The sequence below is a fragment of the Macrobrachium rosenbergii genome, chromosome 46 (genome assembly GCF_040412425.1).
Source record: "Macrobrachium rosenbergii isolate ZJJX-2024 chromosome 46, ASM4041242v1, whole genome shotgun sequence".
Taxonomy (NCBI): domain Eukaryota; kingdom Metazoa; phylum Arthropoda; class Malacostraca; order Decapoda; family Palaemonidae; genus Macrobrachium; species Macrobrachium rosenbergii.
Window position 1 is genome coordinate 47,259,335 of NC_089786.1, and position 22,832 is coordinate 47,282,166.

The window sequence follows — 22,832 nt, forward strand, 5'->3', positions numbered from 1 at the left end:
GCTTTAAAATGACAGGCCCACTTATGAAGCTTTAAAATGACAAACCCATATAGCATCCATTTTTTCTGTTGCCACATTTCATGGCCTGAAGGAATTGAAGACTGCTAACCGTACGTCGATTATTTATTTCACTCCAATTTTAGACCACTACAGAAATGGGAATTTTGTGCCTCTAAAGTAAAACAAAACGTTGCTTGAAAACTGAAAAATAGGTTTGATACTACAAAGATATTTGCTGTAATTTATTTCTCCTTGTAATCATTAGTCTTGACCCAATACAAAAGCTACCAATGTGTCTCCTTTGCATACAAAAACTAAGTTCCTATGTCAGTTGTCCTTACGCTATATAAAATTTTTTAAACATTAAATGTCGGCCGTGGTGTGATCACGATCCAGACGCTGATAACTGACCACCCCTCTTTCTAGAGAAAAATAAACCTTTTTCCACCATATCACAAAAATTATATATATAAAAAAGGACTACTTCAAGATAAAACCCATAATTATATAAAAAAAGAAAAGAAAAAACCAAAAGGCTTACAATGTGACCATCGCACACTTTCTTACACACTGATGGGTTACACATCCTAATACTAAAATAAACTTTTATATATTTTTTTTCATCTTGGGAAATCAGGTACAGATATATATATTTGTATACATATATACCGTATATATAAAGGTAATGCCTTTTGACACACTCGTAGTAAATCCCACTTCACGTAAAAACAGTCACAAAAGGGAAAACTAGGTTCTTTATGACTACATTTCAAGAGGAAATCCATTATTAAAGTCGCCACAGGCTTGATATTGAAGCGAGAAGAAAGGCAGCATCAGCTGATGCACCGTAACAACAATTCTGCTGCAAATATACATCAATTACTCAAGTTAAATATATATATAAATATATAATGTATATAAATAACCCAGTAACAAGCATTCACATCAAAAAGAACTTCAATATCAAACCCATCAACTGGTACCTAAGACAGTAATTCCTACTTAACAAAAATTTCAAATGCAATTAACAAAGAAAATCATAACATCCGCCTAAAAGCTAATGACCAATGATATGGATGAAACAAAACATTAATGATATCCATTACAACAAAGAAAAAAAAATCTGTTTGGCCTGTAACATCCCCTAACGCACAGAACTGGCTCCACCATATATAAGAGGAAAAGACTAACGTATCTGGCAGTGAACGACCGCTTTGTTACCTTCCCTCGTTTTGTACCACAACTTAAAAAGAAAAAGTTTTCTCCAGAATGACGTGACACTTTAGAGTTATTCATAACAAATTAAAATAGCCTCTTCATATACTGTATGTCAGGAAAAAAAAAAACCCTCCGATACCACTTGAGCAACTGTACACAAACTCTTAATCGGATTAAATAAAAATATTCCATATATATATTGCGAGTGGCACACCCTCCTTCACGTTGTCTTGGTCCTTGGTGTTCTCTCTAGTAGATGGGCTAGAGCGCACATCCTGCAAAGGAGAATGCTATCGTTGTAAGACGTTTCACACAAGAGCAGAGTCACATCTCTGGACTTCATGAGTTCTCAACAAGGTTAAAGCAGTTTGCAACCAAATTGGGGAAAGAGACCAAAGGGGATGGAAGAATGTTCAAGTCAGAAAGCACTGCAGCTATGGGCCACAGGAGTGGAAAAATGTAAGCATTAGCCCCTTATGCTGCCACAATATATCAGCAAAATTGCGGGTACAGTACAGTATATACTAATGTTTCTGAAGAAAAAAAGTAAAGTGAATACTGTATACAGATATTATGCTGAGTTGCTTACTCTGGGAACTCAGAAGTGTTACTTCCAGTGATGAGTATGGAGGTACCTCATATACTACAAACCTTTCCTTTATCATAAGCACCTTTTTTCAATAACAGGTAGTTTTACACCTGCAATAACATTCAGTTGCTATGGATGTGAGTATAAGCAACTGATGTGAGTATAAAGTACCATACAAACCATATAGGCAACGATTTGAAAAAAGTTTGAAAAGGAAGAAACTTACATTTAGGGGTGTTGCACTTGAAGCACTGATCTCGGGAGGCAAAGTTGTGGAACTGGCAGCTATTGCATTCCCAGTCCCCTGGACGCATGTTGTTCCTATCCATTCCACCACCAACTGATCGTCCACCTTCTATAAACAGAAACAAGAGAAAACTTTAATTATAAGTAGTCACCACAGTAAGCAGCATTCAATGAACACATTAATACAATCAAATATAATAGTAAACATACTGACAGGAATTGGTATCCAAGTCCTCTCTTCAATCTTTCTCAATTCTATAGTCACCTTCATTTGCTTAACCTTTCAGCGTCATACAGATGTCAATTATTCATCACTTAAAATGTCCCAGGAATGGGTTAGACCTAACTGCTAAGTAAAGCATCAACACTGGAAAGCAAATCTAGTATCAGTAAACATACATATAAACTTATTCACAAAACCAGTGGCAGAAAAATAGTATCCACCACCTTTATACATATACAGTATACACAATTATAATGCTGGTTACAAAGTTGAGGCAGATCGTCATCATTGCAGTACAGTAACCAGACAACAAATCAGTCTAACATCTACAATTGTAGAGCGTGGATAAAGCACTTGGAAAAATGGCAAGTCAAAAACAATGCACATGGGACTGAAAGAATAATTACTTGTTGATTCTGCAGCAACAAATTACTGTGTACAGTGGACCCCAGCCTACTCGCGGTTCCGGATTTGTGGCTTTACCTATTTGTGGATTTCTCTGTGGAACATATGTACATGTTATTTGTGGGAAATTTGCCTATTTGCAGTATTTTTCATATAGAAATATTCACAAAATTACTGTACTTTCATATCATTTTCGTGACTAAATATACTCTTTATGATAAAACTATTAAAATATTTCGGTTATAAGCATGTTTAGAGGGATTTTGGTGTTTTGAACTATCAAAATAGGCAGTTCTAAGCATTTTTAGAGGGGTTTTCAGTATTGGCGGATTTGAGCTATTCGCGGGAGTACTGGTACACATCCCCTGCGAATACCGGGGTTGACTACTATAAAATAAATTAAAATTCACAACACGTCACAGAGCACCACCAAATGTTAGGAATGTCTTAGCTCATTTTCTTATGTCAAAAACTTGTTTAAAATAATCCGTTTATTCTATGGAAATTTGGCTGTACAAGGTAGGCACTGGCACCTATAGAATGATGAGAAAACACTGACCTGTAAACTGAGTATATGAAATGAATACTTTGTCTTTATGTACAATAGTTCAACTGGACCAACATCACACATTTTTTTTTTACTCATACAGCTAACTTGGAAGTAAAGAGAAGATATGAGTGAGGGGTGGGGGAACAGCTGGACAAGAACTGATTTATGCACTGGCCTTGTGTAACTATTCTAACCTAAACCTTCCAACACAGACGAGAGGGAGAGATATCACAGATGCTAAACATAATATTTTCAGGTAATTTGTATTTTTCCTTGGTATACCAAACTAAAGGCTTTTATGTAGGAGTGACTTGGATTCAGTTTTTCAATCTTAGTAACTAAGTAAGTGGACAAGTGATGGTAGTGGGGAGCTATAAAGCCAAGCAGTTAGGCAATTTCATCCTAAGAGGGAGTTGGAATGGAATGGAATATAAAATTTAGGACAAAGTAGGAAAAAGGTCAAGTGCTGGGAGCTGAGGTCATTCAGTGCTGCCAGGGAAATTGAGAGTAAACAGATTTTCAAGTTGTAACAAGAGAAAAACCTTGCAGTTGCACTGTGAAACAATTGTTGGGAGAGTGGAAAGCAAGATGGAAAGTTAAGTAAAAGGTTTGAAAGGGGTTGCAACTAGGGGCCAAAGGGATGCTACAAAGAACTTCTAAGTACTGTATTGCCTAGAGGACATCGCGTGAGGTGCAATGACAATAACCCCACACGCCTGCCATCACTGAGTACTTTTCCCTGGGAATCAGGGACTAAGAAACTCTGGGAGAACCAAGAGTGGCCTTCCAAGGGAGGGAGGGAGGAAGGGAGGGGAAGTCAGAAGCCAGCTCAAACCTAGTTAATAAAAATTGAGAGTTCAGATTACAGCTCTACGACAATTCCCACCCACTCCCCCCACCACCATGTTTCGAGGGAGAGCAGTGTTACAATGTGAAGCTCTAAGACTGGAAACAACTGTGAAGCTTACCTATATCTGAACTCATTCCAGCACATACTGGACTGAACTGCTGCCTTGCAGAGGCAGGAAAAGTGGGAAGGTAGAGAGAAGCGAACATTCTCATCTTTCAACCCTAGCCTTATGTCCTCTGAGTACTTCGGAAAGATGCTTTTCTGTCTGAATGGAGCTTTGAAGATCACACTACCTGTTAAGCAGCCACCAGTCTCAAAGTAAAGTTATCCATGGACTTGTGGGTAAAATCCCTTACATAGAATGAGGTAAAGGTGGTCTCAAGTCTCTCAGACCCCTGCCCTCACTACTTATTACAAAGTTGCTCCAAAATGCGATGGATGATTCAACATCACTGACTTTATGACCTCTTGACTCAAGCGTATACTTGGCGCAAAAAAAAAAAAAAAAAAAAAAAAAAAAGAAGAAGAAGAAGAAGAAGAAGAAGAAGAAGAAGAAGAAGAAAGAAGAAGAAGTTACAGTTTTCTTAAATCTTCGAACACCTTTTGCTCAATAGTGCTGCACCTGACAACTCTGGAAAGGGGGCAGAGCTTCAAAGTCATCGTGTTTGTTGCTAGCTAGATTTCCAATAACTTTAAACCATAAAGATTGTGGAAGTCCCATAATCACTGATACTTGAATACAGTAACCTCTATATTATTCATTAAAGTTGTTTTTAAAACCAACTGTGAAACTTTATAATTATTGTTATGACACTAAAATGAGATAAAATTCATGCATAACTGGATACACAATCTTAAATAATAAGAAAATGTTTTAAAACTTGGGCAATATCCAAGGGAAATTGTGCAGAACAATACAGGCAGGAGAGAGAGAGAGAGAGAGAGATTTTGTGTAAGCATAGGCCTATCTATAAATACCTAATTCATTATATTTTCTTTAAGAGATTAAGAATATATTTGAAAGTGTTTCAAAAGGGGAGAGAGAGAGAGAGAGAGAGAGAGAGAGAGAGAGAGAGAGAGAGAGAGAGAGAGAGAGAGAGAGAGAGAGAGAGAGAGAGAGAGAGAGAATTACAGTACTAGTTGACTTGTGATGGGAAAAGGGTGGGAGAGTGATGAGTCTGTGCACAGATTCCTGGAATACTGGGTGGCAGGGTGGCCAAACTCATGCTTTGCTATACTAGAACTATTATTAGATAAAATTTGAATAACCATAGTATTCAAATTAATTCTCCAAGAAACTCACACCCTAGTCTTGATTTGATCTGACAGTTGCTGTAACATTCAAACAGTAAACAGTAAAAAAAAAAAAAAAAAAAAAAAAGTGGGATAATTCAACCATAGGCTATGGTCACTCTTACTTCCTTGATATAGTCTCTACTTCTGAAAACTGATTTTCAACAAATTCATGAAAAAAGCTGTGTAGAGTAAAAATATTTATTGCCACGAATAACTCAACATGTACTGCACAGGCAATGAAAGTTTTACACCATGCAAAAAATGTATTGGGACATCTTTCAATCTCGCGGCAAGTAATGCAGCCGTGTTAGCTGTGTAGGGTAACTCCGAAATGTCTGTAATGAGAGCAAAGGCAGAAATTCTTCAAGTTGACAGACTACTTTAACCCTGATAAATATTTCCATTTTATGATAGTAGCTATGTAAACAGCTAGCATTCAATCCATGTCAATGTCAAAGTGTGAAAGCCATTACACCAATATCCAGTGACTTGTGCTTTCTCGCCTGAAGTTCTTGAGCTCCTCACATCATAGAGAATGCCCTTGCAGATTTAACTAGATTTGCTCAACCTACCTTGGCCATCACAACATTATGCTTTAAAACACATTTATAGAAACTAAAATAATTATCATTACCACATATAATGATGCAATAACATTCCTGTTCGTAAATGAAAACAAGTAAACATTGTTGTCATGATAAGGAAGTAACACAACCAGTTAGTTCCCCCTCTACCTTCCAAATCTCTATGAACAAATCCATCTGAGACACTCCAATTACTTCTGACATGCATGGTTTTCAAGTCTCTGAACATTTTTGTTTTGCAGATTTAATATATATGATATAACTTGTACTGTACAATATTGTACTTTTATATTCTAAAGTAAATTTACCAAGATTTTGCATTTTTGGTATAAAAAAAAAAAAAAAAAAAAGAAAAAACTGTACCTTCACTCGCGTTGCTAATAGTATATCTGTAAATTTAAGTCATAAGCTTGTTTGATTACAGCACACAAAGTCAGGACAAAAGGTGTCCCTGAACACCACTTCTTGTGCTTGCTGGTACTAGCAAGGAGGCATCAACACTGACTTATGATGCCAAGTCCCTTTTAAGTAATATCTCACGGCTCATACGAGGCATAAAAACATCTCATCTGGATCACCACCAACAAAGTCCCAAATGAAGAAGAATGACATATTCCCAACCCTCCGAGTGTAAGTCGAGATAGGAAAGGCCATGCAATTCGCAACATGAGTCACAAAGGCTAAGGCTAAGTCTGAGCGTGAAATCTGTCTATGGCACCAGTAAGGCATCTTTACAGGGAGAGCCCACACATCAAGAAACCACTTGGCATATGGCCAACAAGGATCTACCAGGGTCATTCTAAGCCCCAGTGTGATCAACACTTGGTTGATCTGATTGAATGGAAGAAAGGCTTGCACAGCCAGGTTGTCTTGAGGGTGTTGGATGGCATCTTCCAGAGACATCCACGGATCCAGCTTGGGTGAACGGAACATTGAGAGAATCCTGTTTAGCCATATGGGGAATAGGTTGAACACCAGTGTTCCTAAAAGCATTTCCACCACTCTTAAGTACCTACTACTTGCCCCTTGCAGCCAAGCTGGTATGCCAAAGCATTCCTTCTGCCCTGAATGTACCTAATGAACAGAGGTTGGCAGGAGTTCAGCAAATGTCATTTGATGACAGCAGAACAAACAGTGCTCAGTGACAGCTGGCGAATGGAGCTTTTCTACACATTCAACCACTTACCATTGGTTAACTACCTATTTACCAAGTTCCAACAACTGATTCAAGCTCACACTGAAGAATATCCTACTTAAAAAGGCAATTGTTTGCATTCCCAAAGGATTTTTTTTCTGAGGGAACAATAAGCTAAACTGTCTTGCTCTATTGGATGAAAATTTGTCTCACACCACTGAAATATGTGAAATCCAAGAAATGTAAACAACAAAGTTGGGGCATGATGAATGGTTTTACATGTGCAAAAATTACTAAAGCGTACTACATTAATTTGGTTCCGATTCTATTCTAACCAATCTTTACTTGGTTTGTTATTACCAGCATCTCTCTACTACATTCCTAAACAAAGGATGCACATCCTTAAGTGTCAAAACCTATACACCGAAAACCACCCTCATTTAAGAATCTAATGTCAAAATATTAACTATGCTATTAACTAGAATTCCTCTTTAAAAAAAAATATTGGTTATGAGATACACAAAAATTTGCTCTTAAATGACTTTGTAAAGCACAATATGTTTTTATTCATCTCGGTGATGATTCGGTGTACAGTGTGTATTTGTAACAATGAAAACCTTACCTTATCACAACTTTTTAAAAGGGTGAAGTGCAAGCAACCAAAACTACAATAAAAATAAATTCACCTGGACACTCAAAATTTCCAGATGAATCCCATTTTCATACAAACTGAAGGGATATTCAACTTCTGAGGACAAAACACAACTACATTTTTGCTACATGATGTGCAAATGCTGATACCTATAAGAACTGAAGTCTTGGGGAAAAAATAATGGAATACTGTATGCTAAAGATAACTAACAAGTTTAAAAGCAGCTACAATTGCTTAGGAATGGCAGGTTACTATGGCTTTTGAATACAACATCAAAATCAAGTTCTGTCACACTAGCGGTAGCTGGCAACATGAAATATATTGCTTCACCAACTACACTGTAGGCTAGTTAGCAATGATAGCCTTTACATAACAAAATGGCAGGCAAATATAGTTCAGTCCAGACACAAATGTTAAGGATAACAAGATCTCAACACTTATATAGAAACTGCAGGCGCACACGATATTTCAAGATGCTAACGTGAAAATAGGTTGTAATATTCGTGATGTAACTTTCTCTCACTCCTTATACAAGTTGTCTGTTGCTTGCCAGCAGACTGACCATTACTCAATCGCTACTAGACCTTAAAATGCTTTCTTGCAGCAGCAGCAACACACTGGGGAATGAGGGAATCGTAGCCCGCAAGTTTTCCACGATACGGTATTGTGCTCATGAGATGCACAAGCAATTATCCTTATCAAATTAATCCCACTTCATTTTTTGTATTGAAGTTTCTTGGACGTATTAAAAATCTTAAGGACACAAGGAAAGTTTAGAATCATATAACAGCCGTTTCAAAAGCCATTTGCCTGGCTATAACACAAGTTGTGTTCATCTTCATTACTGTGCTTAGGTGGTTTACGCTACACTCAAAACTTTAAAAGAACTTCAAACACCATTAAATAATGACCTGACCATGTATGCTACTTGCTTAGTCAATAATATTCAATGGTTTGTATATTCAATTCAGCAGTAAGGGGAGGGCCATGGGTGTTGCCCTTAAAGCCCATCGATTCTTTTTTATAGCTGGGGAGAAATATTCCATGCTCAGTCTGTCCTCAGGTCAACACACATCTCCACGTACCTCTGGGGATCCTGCACTTCAAGCAGTAATCCCGGTGCGAGAAGTTGGAAAACTGGCAACTGGGGCAATCCCATTCCCCAGGCCTGCTGCCACCGCGAGGACTAGAGTAACGATCACCGCCACCACCCCCTGCAACACGATCAGCTCAAACACTAATGCATGGCAATGTTCAGTTGCTTCAAAGCACGCAGTTTCGGTGCCACCTTTAGGTTTACTTTAGTCTAAATCTAAATTTAAACATCTTACTCAGAATATTGGACTTCAGGCGACGTACCAGAAATTTAATAAGGATTTAAACAAATATGACATGTCTCCAGTTATTTCAAATACATCACTAAGCATATTTAAGAAACCTTAAACACTAGAATAATCTTATTTCCTCGCTGTAGAGATCCTTACAAATTTTGAAGCCCTTCACTGAATAAAGGATTTTCCTGCGGGTGAAATTTTCTGCGTAGTTTTGTTTGCAAACCCTTCAAGAACACTATGAAATACTTTGAGCTCTCAGATCCAGGTAACACTTTCTATACCGCACGCTTTTTCCCAAACAAACTTCATGTGCTTTATGCAAAATTTACCTTGTAACCTTCAGGTATATCAAGTCCAGTCACCACAACGGCTACAACACAGTACACAGAACCAGCCATCTTGTTCATGCACAGTCAAGCATACACTTCAGCACATATCATGGACCTTGTGTTTTATTATGGTCATTTACAGACCCTTGAGTGGGTGATGGTCAAATCAAATTTCTGACCCCAAGGATTTGAGTTTAAGGGTGGGCAGTCACTGGACAAGGAAACTGGAAAGGAAAGTGAGGCAAGTACAAGGAATGGACAAAACACAGAGTCAGTAACACAGCCAAGAGCCTCAAGGACATTATAAAGCCCCTTTCATAATTCTTGAGGAGCAAACGGGAAGCTGCAAGCAGTTTCTAACTACTGTACACAGGTTGACACTGCTCGTTTATACTTGGACAAGAAAACCCAGAATGAAACATCTATATTGCAGTGTCCTCCACAACCTTTTATTTCTTTCTGCCCAGCAAAAGAATTCCTTCCTGGCTTCTGTGAACTAATATCTTGAAAATGGCTGTTCTCATTTTTCTCAAATGCTTTATGGTCAGAACACACTAAGGAAATCTACTTGCCTTACTTGCCTCCCTTGAACATAAAAAAACCAAAGTAAGTGCTAATCACTTGGTTACGAGTCTGGACTCTGTGGCTGCTCCATGGTTGTGTATAAGCAAGGGGTCATTACTAGATGCAAATTTACACCCCTAAGTAAATTTTGCATTTCTTTTTGTACATTCTTGTTTCCCTTGTCAGTGTGTTAACCCTGCAGTGTAACTCCAAATCACCTATAATTTCTAATTCATGCAACTAAAGATTGTCTAAATAGCAAAATTTGGGGAAAATATGTTGCTGTTAATCACACAAAATATTCTACAACATTTCAGCATGTTGGAGAAAAGGGTATCTGTAATGAGCAGATGACTTGAAGGCTATTGACTGCAACATTTTGTACATTCATATTCCCTCGAACAATAAAAATCTTAAGAAAAATACAAATTAAAAAACTATTACCAATGATAAGTAGTGCGCGACAGACTGCCCATCACGAAACTCAAATTGTTGCTGTCTATGATGTGGTTCAAGAGTTCCATGTTGTTTATATAGGAATAAGCATGTAAAAATACTTGCATCCACACACTCCATTTCCTTGCAAGATACAACAGAAAACTTACCCCTAGGAGAATTGCACTTGTAGCACATGCCCCTCGACGAGAAATTGTGGAACTGACACTTGGGGCAGGCCCAGTCTCCAGGGCGCATTTCGCGCATTCCACCACCCACACGTCCTCCAGATCCAAACCCATCAGAATCTTCAAAGTAAAAATTCCAAATAAGAACATTTTTCTCAGGAGCAAAGTTCCATTCATCAATCTGGCTTTCTTTAAATCCTCAAAGTTGTGTTAACATAAAAGTTATATACTATTCCTTGTATAACCCACTGTATAATTCAATATTTACAAGTTACCTACTGGCTAATAAACGAAATTAGCAAGTGACAATGATGGTCTTACCAGCCAAAGCCTAGTGAGAGTCTACACCCATTATATTTACTAGGTCACAAAGAATGAGACTATTTTCAAAACAAGACTATAAAGAGAAATACTAAAATTATGGTTATCCCGGAGGCTTAGAAAATTTGACTCCATAATGGTTAATTACTATACCACTGAGAAAAACTCAACCGTGCCTGAAAGAAAGAGAAAATCTACATTTATAGCACAATACTCAATTTCTTCCAAACTACCTGTACAGCAAAGAAGCCAAAACTTCAAAAGATAATATAAAGTCAGTCATTATACAAAAGAATGCCAACTTAAGGTAAAGAAACTTGCTATTACCTGTGTGAAGTAACAATTTTACTGTATAAATCCCCCCATTACTTGGCTTTACTGGGAACACAGGGTCCCTGAAATAAGGCAAAACTCCCATTACCATGCATGCACACGGCCCCAATCGCTTGTCTGCTGTGCTTTACCATGAGTAATGTGATAAATATCATCACCAACACAAGACAGCTATCACAATGATGAAATCTATAGGGCATCTTCTGGGGCAAACTTGGCTTTGCTCTTTTCATAAGTGAGACAAAAATTTCTTGTGCAAGCTAAATGAACATACTTTTACGGCAAACCTAGCAAACACCTAACAGGGAGGGGGGGGGGAAATGAATCTCCCCAATGCCTCAATAAGACATAACAAACCCACAATCTAAATTAAATAACAGGCTTTATAACAAGGGATCTGGGAAAGAACTGTATGAAATACAAGACACAGAAATTCAAGATTTGTAAATTTACGATATCCACTTTTTCTATTTCGTGAGTGTCACTTACCTTTAGGTGTTCTGCACTTGAAACACATTGATCGTGATGCAAAATTCAAGAACTGACAGTTTGGACAGTCCCAATCGCCAGGCTTGCTGTTAATCGAGCGACTCCCTGAGTATCGGTCTCGGCTACCAGAATCCTGATCGGAGTATCTGTCTGGCCACCTACCACCTGGATAATTGAAATTAGAGAATTAAAAACGGTAAAGCTGAATGCAGCATGTTCTACCTACAACTACTTGGAAAAGCTGAATTGAAAATTGTATATTATCAATTCTAAAATGTGTAGTAAACCACATGTCACAAGGAACAAACCAACACTGAATAGTAGCATAACAAAAAAAAGTTTTGGGCCCTAAACTCAATCAAACCATTGTGAAAAACTCACCACCCCAATCGTCACGTCCTCTTGAATCATCCATATCTGAAAAACAGAAAATGCAATTTAACCATAATGCAACAGTAAAGTGACACTTGACAAAAATACAAAAGGTGTACTTAAATGAAAATCTGGAACTACAGTAAATGTATACATACAACAAGAAGGTTGTGTTAGAAGAATATATGACCTTTAATTGCTTTTACATAAAGTAACAGAACAGTTTTATGTAAAATTTGCACAAAACTACTAAGTAATGAGTAGAAAAAGGTGGTAATGCCAACATACAAATGGATTTTTTCAGGGACTATAGCAAAATCTGAATCAAATCATACAGAAAAATTACTCAAATCAAAAGAAACATTGTTGATTCACAACATTTACTGTATATATACAGTGTACACAGTATTAACTTAGACAAAACACAAGTCAAATTTTTAACAAAAGCCACAGTGTTTAGTCATCAACAGTTTTATTATACAGTATTCCACAAGTTACATTTATCTTTATACTCCAAATACTGTATTACACACTTCAATTCAAGTGTTGACTGCACACCTCTTTCTCCTCCACCTCCAACAAAAACTACCAACTTTATAAAAAGCCCTTCGTACAAACACCCACCAATATCATGTAAATTTAATGCACTAGACTGTTTTCTATTATAAAGTGTTCCCCTTTAACACTGAAGTAAAAGCACTGAATATCGGTTTCGTTACTAGTGATCTTTGCGTGTAAATACTTGTACAGTGTCACTTATAATGGCATCAAGGCCCAACAGCAGTGATGATGATGAAGAAAACTAAGTCCTTCAAGAGAGCCAGTCAAGTAAGTCTCTTCTGTAAGTGAGGAAAATGAAAATTCCTCAAGTGTTATGGAGATTGAATAATTTCATTGACATGAATATGGAAAAACCTTCACTTATGGAATACAGTCACCACCCTTCTTATGAGCATTAATGTTACGAACAGACAGGGTCACAAGTTAAAACTGAGTTTGAAGCGCTCCCCTTTGTCACCCCAAAGGTTAAAATTTTGCTCTGCATACACCATCTGCCTGGTAGGAATTTTTGCAAAGAACAGAAGAATACGAGGAAGAAGAACCTGTTCCTTGATTATCCCAAGTATTCTTGTGATTAACTACCATGTACAGGCAATCACCAGTTATTGGCACGGGTTCCATTCCGATGGCGTGATGATAAGTGAAAATCACCGATAACCGAAAATCGACAATTTTTGGAACTTATTGGCGTTGATGGCCAAAGATCGGCACCTTTGTTAGGTGTGTACGGTGCAAATACCCAATTATCAGTGCCGATGAACGGAAATTGGCACAGAAAAACGTCAATTTTTATCGCTAGACAAGCACCGTAAACCTGGATTGCCAATAACCATGCCTGCCGATAATTGGGAACTGCCTGTATTCTTTTTACAATCAAGAGTATTTGATAGCTCGCCAATTTTTATTTTTCCTCTCCCCAAAGGAAATGTTTAGTAATTTTGTCAAAAGATGGCAGAGTGCATTCTTTACTTTATGAATTTCCAATTTCAGGCACTGTTCCTGCAAAATTCTCTCCAAGTTCATAACTTTCAAAGCACGGAAAAAATACTAAATTTTGAAGTCGTATTAATCTAAATTTAATTTCTTTTTACCTTTTTAACATCCAAAGTGATTCTCCATAATAAGGCATTATTTAAAAATACACTAAAAATATTATCATCTACGACTCCCAAGTAACTCAGGAATGTAAACATCAACAAAAATTATGCACTGCAGTAGTACATATAAAAAACCAACTTACGAGCCAGAACGTAGCTTGTTCGCAAGCTGGGTAGTGACTGTACAACTGAACAGTCAACTATGCTATCACCAACATTGTACAACCCCTGCAAGCAGTTGATGAATTAAGACAGAAATGAACTACTGTACACTTATCTGAAGGTGTACGGAGATACCATCATGCCCCCATGATGACTAGGTTTAGAATTCTTTTTCTTGCAATGTTTACTACAGTAATTTGATATTCTATTTCTACTGAAAATATTTGGTTAGCTCACCACATCCCTTCTTTCAGGTCTAACAATTACAGGGGACAGCCGTGGGAACCAGACTACCCACATCCGTTCCCACTGGGATTACTGATGATGAGAACGACAAATAGGGAAGATGTAACTACAGTAAATAGTTTTGTGTTTTGAAGTTCCCTTGTCCTAAGATGGGTTAGGGTTTAACCCTACACTTCACTCGTATCTGGACTACTAGGTCGTATGAGATGGTGAGGGAAGATGTTGCACCCAAGATTAGGTTAGTTTGCCTACCCGAGTTAAACTCAATTTTTTTTCTCTTAACACAATAACCAAAGATTCTAATTGGGGTCTTCACAACTGTTCAACCAAGGGTGGTGAGTATGGGGTAACCAAGCTTTTCCAATGGAATATGTAACTATAAAGTTGTTCAAAATCATATCAAATTATTTTGGATTAACCCTTTTGCCATGAGCCTGTTAACGTCACTAGTTTCGAGATCACTGTCCTGACAATCTTATAACCGACTAATTTTCTCCCTTTGGTGTTTGTACTTCAAGTTTATTTTCTTTATTATAATATTATATTGCACTATTATGCTATGCTTTTTAGTAATTACAATGATAAAATATGCAAAGGATACGTATGTAATTACAGGCAGTCGCCGGTTATTGGCAGGCTCAGATTATCGGCAACCTGGTTTTACAGCGCTTCTAATAACAATTCATCATTTCAGTGTGATATTCTTACAGCATGCAATAAACTAGTGCTATTTTTGTTATTCAGTTTAAAAATCTGTATTACAACTCTGAATGGTTGCTCTTGGCCAAAAAATTTCATCTGGAAAAATCACACACAAAAAAATTCTGTTGAAAATGTAAATTCTTTTCTAATAAAAATTTCAGCGGACCAGTTTTTTTTGACGAACTGAGTCTTCACTGGTCTTCCATTCACAAATTTTCTCATTTTCTTTGTTTACTCACACCATCTCTGGTGCTTGACAAACCCGCTTTCTCCTCTGAGTCATGGTCATCTCTGACAAACTATCTGAGGTTGGTTTGCCTACATCATCATATTTACTCCTGTCACAATCAGAACTATCTGATAGTTCAGGTCTACAACTATCCTGGTCATTTCCAGATAAAAGCCTGCGTACCACTTCATAATCGATCGAAATCCCCCTCCAATCATGGCATTTTCACGGTTACTGAAAGGTCTAGCCCTTGTCATGAGATTATATCCTTTCAGTCTGAAATTGAATGTGGCCATTTATTGCTAGAATATAGGCAAAAGGGAAACACGTATACATTACAAGCTTCCTAACTAGACCCTAGACCCAAAAGAAGTATGGCCGAGATTAGTCCTACATCATGATTCAGACCTTGCAATGACTGGGGAGATCGAGATCAGTCCTGTAACCAAAAGGGTTGTAGGTTCACCATTATGTTGCCAGCAACAGCTTGAATGGTTCTTACTTTGAAGCATCAGAATTTTTTTTTCTATGAAAAATTATACCTACTTCCCAGGCACTCAAGTTTTTATGGGGACTGGCATTATTGAAGAATAATGGCACCTATTTTATTAGCTGTAAATGGAAGCATACACCTATTACAGTATTGACTATTATCAATGGTTAAAAGCACAAAGACTGACATTAAGTTTTATTCCAAACTTATAATCCCAAGCTCCTGCCTAGCTCATCAAAAGAACTGAATAAAACAGGATTTACAAAACTATTAATATGGTTAATTGGAACAGAATAAATATAATATAAATTTAGGTCAAAGGTCAAGCACTGGGACCTATGTGGTCATTCAGTGCTGCAAGGGAAACTGAGAGTAAAGGAGGTTTGAAAGGAGTAACAGGAGGAAAAACTCACTGTTGCCCAATGAATCAATTGTTGGGAGAGGATGGAAAGTAAGATGGCAGAAAGAGAACATAAACGGAGGAACGGTAAATGGAATGAAAAGCTAGGGGCCACAGGAACACTGCAAAGAACCTTAATTAATGCCTATAGTGCAACATGAGGTGTACTGACGGCACTACCCACCTATGGGGTAATGAGGTTAAGTGGGGTGAGAAGTAGGACCAAAAGGGCCAGGTAAGATGTGAAGTCCTAGATTGGGTAATTCTAAGCCGGCTGTCCGCGGTGAGCTAGACTATGGCAATTGACGTTTTTCTATGTTATTTTACTTGCTTTACAAGAATTTAAAGTAATATTTTGTCGGCCGGCTGTAATTAAACTGTAATTGCCCTTTGAAGACTACACAACTTGAATTACCTAACGCGGGGTAGGTCTAAGCCGGCATTCCGCAGCGAGCCCCCCCACCCCCTCCATAGCTAATACGGCAAAATTGTAACCCGTAAACACCCCAAAAAATACCAACCTAATGTACCGTAGGGGTGTTTACTGGTTACACTTTTGCCTTATTAGCTATGGAGGGGGCTGGGGGGCTCTCTGCGGAATGCCGGCTTAGACCTACCCCGCATTAGGTAATTCAAGTCATGTAGTCTTCAAAGGTCAATTACAGTTTAGTTACAGCTGGCCAACAAAATATTACTTTAAATTCTTGTGAAGCAAGTAAAATAACATAGGAAAACGTCAGTTGCCATAGTCTAGCTCACCGCGGACAGCCGGCTTAGAATTACCCTAGATTGTATTATGTTATATCATGATGTATACCTGTTCACAAGTTTATTCTTATATACTTATATATACTGTATGTGGTTTGAATGACTTTGTTACAAAATTTTGCTGGTAATCCACCTGATCTGCAATTTGGGAGAAACTGACATAGTCCCCCACATTTAAAAATTAGTTATATAATGATAATGATATTTAAGTTCCAAATGAAATCTATACACACACTACCCTACTTACGAACATTCAGATACGAACAAACGTGATAGTTTAATTAAAACTGTGTTGGTAAGATACAACTGTACTGTATTATAATCACAATTTATTTAGGTTTTATTATCACTCACAGTAATGAAGTACTGTATATACCCTATACAAAATACAGAACTGTATGTAGTGTACAGCACTACTGTATTGTGTTTTAAGGTGAAAAACATTCAGTACTGAGCTGACTTTACATCGTACTGTACTTAAATACGTGAAGACCAATTTATGAACTCAAGATAAGAACAGCCGTTCAGAACGTAACTTGTTCAAATGTAGGGAAGTATCTGTACACAAATCATGAAAATACATCAGGAACACCATATTTCAAGATTTTCCACAGTAACAAGGTTACTTTGAATGTTTACTAATTAAGATACACAATGCATTAATTGATGGTAAAGGATAATTACAAGTTTCACTGATGCAAGTAAGGCCTACCATCAACATATCCTTGCTCTCTGACCTTATAACCAAAGGGATTAATTCAAATTCCCATGTTCAACCAACAGTTAAAATTCTTGCCTTATGAAACCAAATTTAATACGATAACTTTCCGTAATTAACAGAGAAAACAATTCAATTTTTTTTTAGTCTGTAAAATATCTGCGACCCAAAACATTTTTCCTATCAATAAATTTAATCTCAACAGTTATACTGTAATATGAACTGGAATAGTGCTAGGGCTTGGAATCAATCAACACTGGAAAGTTGGTGATGGGGGTTCAGGGAAAGTCCACAACCCGGTTAGGCAGGCATATTACCACTACGACCTGATTCCTGCCAGTCACCAAAAGGAATAGGTAAATCTGATAAACAGTCAATTCTAAGTAATAAAATAAGCGATTCAAATTTCAAATGATTCGGTCAAAAACAAAGTCCAAAATGATGTTGTCGGTGTGCTGCTGTTTGTAAATGAATGCAAACATACAAAAGTCCTCCTAAGAATGTTGTTCTGAAAGACTTGCAATCACCTGTCTTTTTGACCACTATGACTATAGCCAATCAGAGGTCTAAAACACTTTTTGTTTCCTTAGCCATTTTTTTTTCAGTCTGCAAAAGTCCATTAGAACATGGATTTGAAGCTGGCCCTTTTCAACGGATATATATGTTAGAACATTAATTAAAACACACTGGATGGTTATTTTATTGAGCAAAAAAAAAAAAAAAAAAAAACGTTGAGCCAACTAGTGATCTTGAACTATTGCTCAATTTACTAAGGAATATTTACTGTTTAGCATTAATTAAAAGACACTTGATGAGCTACCATAGGCCTAAGCCCGTTGCCTGCTCCTTGGCCAGGCCTTCCATTTTTTTTGTTTCTCCTGACATTAATGACTTGGCAAATGAGCAAATTTGATATTGAAATACAGTAATAGTTTTCCAAGCAAGCTGTCTTACCCCCTTTACTATCCAAGGCCATTTGGGTCAGGCTAGCCTGGGCCATTTTTTCCAGCCAAATAAACTGTTGGCTACCATATTGTCCTTCAACACAAGCTTATTTCGACATTCTGACCATATGTTGAGTGGGTGGTTTGCAGGACAATGGGTACAGGCCACATTTCTGATGTTTAGGGTTACTTGGGAAGGTCCAGGGGATACAAAGCCACCCCGGCCAGGTCAGGGCACAGCACCCTAAGTCAGGTTATGAAGGTAAGGTCTGCTTAGGTTAGGACATTCTAAGAATGGTTAGGTTTGTTTTCGTAGGCGGAACCTGTGTCCGTTGCTCTCGACTTCCCGGCTGAGGCTTTCAAATGTTGTGCCATGTGGGGCGAGATCCATGGTAGGACTATCAGGTTGGTTATAAATAACCTTGCCTAGACTTACACTACGATCCCCTATCCAATGCTAAGCTTCGACACATTGGAAACCTGGCTTAATTTAGTTTAGACCGAGAAGTGACTGTCGTATTACACAAACTTTTAAGACTTGCTGGTAAAACTGCAGACTGCTGCAGCAGCCGTTAGACCGGCAACTACCGGTGTAAGCATAAATTTAAGCGCCCTACTTAGTACTAGTCCCAGGAATTTTTAAGCGCCCTACTTAGTACTAGTCCCAGGAATTTTAAAACAACCCAAACAGTACTAGTCCCAATGAAATTTTTTTAAAACAACATAAACAGAGTGTGTGTGCTTATTAATGAAATTTTTTTTACTGAACAACATAGAAAAGGGTGTGTGTGTACTACAATACAGGTGAGATAACTTGCGAAATTTACTGAATATAAAATTGAGAAATTTACTGAACATAAGAAATTGAGAAATTTACTGAACATAAGAAATTTACTGACTTTCATATTTTCATGCAAAAAATTTCAGTGGGACACCATAATTATTTATTACCAGCCCTCCAGATTGTCACAAAATCACGAAAGACAGTAAATGTCTCAAGTTACCTCACCTATATGGGTCACATACACCATTTTCTGTACTGTTCGGACAAAAACTTTCGACAAAATACATATTGTATCTCCGTGCAGAGCTCTCCCTTAGAACTATAAGGACTGGTAATAAAAACGGCGCCAAATTTTACACGTACGCTGCTAATTGCCGACCTAAAGGGTTCCAGTTGTAGCCTGCAAATTTACCAGCATTTTCTTAGCCTATTAACTCTATAATGAAGCAGTCATTTTAAATCTAATCTACACTGATTCCATTATACAAATCAAAGCTTGGGAGCACGGAAGCGCTCGTTGCCAGTGGTGATGACCTGACCATCAGGAAGTTCATAAGGTTTGTCGATGGAAGAGAAAGGAGCTGAAACCCTAATCATTAGATATGGAATCCTACTCTACATCTATTTATAGGCTAACCAACAGCAGTCCCACCATGCACCCGGCTCCACATGGCACGAGACTTGACTGCCAAAATCCATGGCCAAAATGTTGAAAGAGGCCCCCAATGAAAAACAATATGGTAGCCAACAGGCCTTGCATCAGACATGGGATCCTACTCTACATTTAGGCAAGATTATTTTTAAGCTAACTAACAGCATTCCTATCACGGATCTAGCTCCACATGGCACAACATATGAGGGCCTCAACATATGGTCAAAACGTCGAAATGGGCCTGTATTGAGCAACAACATGGTGGCCAACGGGAGAGGCCTATTTGGCTGGAAAATCGGCCTAGATTCGCCTAGGCCCAAATGGCCTTGGGTAATGAGGCCACTGCCTGGAAAATCATATTTCTGAAAAATTCGCTCATCCGTCGAGTTTTTAATACGATGAAAAGCGAACAAAATGGCAGGAACAGACGAACGGACGGGAACAACTTTAGGCCTACGGCGATTCGTCACGTATCTTGGCCTAACCTAAATGGCCTTGGATAATGAAGCAGAGCAGCTTGCCTGAAAAATTATCGAAATTCTATTAAAAAATTCGCATTTTGGGCGAATTAACACCGGGGGAAACAACCGTAACGGCAGGGCTTGACGAACAGAAGGTAACAGGCTTAGGCCTACGGCAGTTCCTCACGTCTCCCTCCACGTAGGGTAAACAATCATGTGGTCCCGTGACCCCAAAAATAAATCGGCCAAGAAATTTTCGTCGCCACGACCGAAAAAACCGCCGAAACCCAACCTATGCGGACACTCTTACGAAAAGAAAGTGGTAATGACCTTTGCGACTGCCGTCTCTCGGACTTTCAACGGACAATCTGTCATCATGGCCTGAGACCGCCGCCATTCCTTCAACAAGACGCAAACTGCCGACTAATTCGTCGAGATATTCCCTTGGCCCGGGTCCGAAATGTGCCCGGAGAACCCACAGATCAAATGCTTCCACAAGTACCTCGATATGTCCCGGAGAAAGTGAAGAAAAGGAGAAGCAGAATTTTCGAAGCCGGTGTCGCCCGCCAAACAACGTGTCAACTTCAAACAAGACCGACCTCACGGGGACCCCCGCATTTTACGGGAACATTTATTTTGATCTCCTTTCACCCCCAATAAATGAATTAAATATTATGGCGTCAATTTCGCAGAGTTTTCGAGTGGAAATCACGGCGTATTTTTTTATTTTGCTTTATTTTTATTTATAACTGGATTTTCTATTCACCATCTCTCAGCTAGAATCCAACTTCTCGTAATTTCCTGAAAAAGTAGACATTTTGTATTCCCTTAACCTAATATTTTCATTGCTATTTAGAAATGCTGAATGGAAATCAGGGCGCAACTGTACCCTTTTTCCATTAATAACAAAAATCAATATTTTCATCAGTATCAATATAGGTCATTAGAATTCCTACTTGTATCCGTCAAAATATAAATATTTTATTGCGCATTAATTTCATTTCTTATTTATGAGAAAATTATAATATTGTTGGAATATCCTAATTGCCATAACATTCCATGATATTTTCTGGAAATTTATGCGAAATTTTATAAAGATGATAATGTTTGTTTGATGAGAGAGCCTTTCCAGTGACGTGTACATTCCCGTACGCCACAGCCACAGCGGAGGGAGAAAGTGACGCGTGCCCAGTTAGACGCCGGAGTAACTATGCTAAATTTTAAATGATATGTAAACTTATATTGCATTGTAAGTATTCTGTATTATATGAATTGAAAATATATACTGATATATGTTATAATATTATTCAAAATAAACGCTAAAAAATGTTATAAATACTCAATGATATGTGGGTTTAAAAATAAAAACCAGTGCATACATATCATTCAGACTATCAGCTGTTGTACTGTACAAAAGAAAATTGAAATAATCTAAGTTCGTACATTTAATGGCATTCATAACTAAGAGTCATATTTTTGCCCCGGCATTCCATTTTCCTGTTAAATATATTTTTGAATATACAACTGAATTAACTCCATACTTCCCTTGACTTCAGATTCGTCCCTTTTCATTGAATTACTTTCATTGCATATTCCATGACAGTCTTCCCGTTCCTCTCTCTTTTGATCCAGTTCTTACTACAAGTTCATACCATCTCAGCCTCAGCTCCCACTATAATTAAACCTGCTTTTTCTACTGTCATTAACGTGCAGTACTTCCTTAAAAATTAGATAAATAAATAAAATGTTAACATATCTTCTCGACTTTCTTCTGCAATTCAAATGAAATTGTAGATTCCCCTCTTGCTTTCCATTTTGTTCCACAAACTAATAATAGACTGACCACGTTGCATCTGGTGTTTATTTTTACTTGCCAACACCCACATTCTGTCGAAGTGCTGTGACATCACGCTGCTCGTGCCAGAAGCTCATGAATTTTAAGCAATTTAGCTAGTTGTTCTCATTTGTCCTCCTCATTCTCACTTATTCCACGGCTATTTTGTTTTATGCAAGTTTCACTGACAATATTTGCTGACTCAGCAGAACTAGGCATATATTAAAATTTCCCATCTTCTCTGACGATATCTTTTAAATATAGACTGTTCAGTATTCACAAGAGAGTTAACGAACCCAAACAGTAGATTTTCCTCTCAGTTTTAGGAAATACAAAGAAACTACAAAAGGAAATTAACGTTCCGTCTCATTACAATAACACAGGATCACGAATCACTAAGGAAAAGTTGTGTATATCCAGGTGAAGATACGGACGTGTCAGTTGCATGCGCAGCTAGTAGTGGCAGGGTGGGTGGACATTGATTTGATTTGTCATCTGCCTGACGTTGATTTGTCAGTGACTTGCCACCACGAACCGATGGATTAACTCCATAGTTCAGGCTTTCTTCTTGAGGGCTCGGTTGTGTGACGTGGAAGTTCGGCTTTCATGGGCCTCTAGGGTGTGGTCAGACTCAGAATCTTCGATGCCTGTGAGTGTGGCTGTAGGTG

The 22,832-nt window shown here is 38.0% G+C and overlaps 1 protein-coding gene across 3 annotated transcripts; it reads right to left on the reverse strand.

Moving 5' to 3' along the window:
• Window positions 1–229: 229 nt before the first annotated feature.
• Window positions 230–20,977, reverse strand: LOC136830287 (RNA-binding protein cabeza-like). 3 transcript variants are annotated; one of them, XM_067089676.1, is made up of 7 exons: window positions 20,833–20,977; window positions 12,123–12,158; window positions 11,742–11,906; window positions 10,581–10,718; window positions 8,834–8,962; window positions 2,034–2,162; window positions 230–1,493 (listed from the first exon to the last, which is right to left on the reverse strand). In XM_067089676.1, coding segments are annotated over exons 2-7 (597 nt in total). In that variant the 5' UTR covers window positions 12,157–12,158; window positions 20,833–20,977; the 3' UTR covers window positions 230–1,491. The 3 variants fall into 3 exon arrangements, with proteins under 3 accessions (XP_066945777.1, XP_066945776.1, XP_066945778.1); XM_067089675.1 differs by having other exon boundaries at window positions 20,661–20,849; XM_067089677.1 differs by lacking the exon at window positions 8,834–8,962 and having other exon boundaries at window positions 20,661–20,915.
• Between the last annotated feature and the right edge of the window lie 1,855 nt (window positions 20,978–22,832).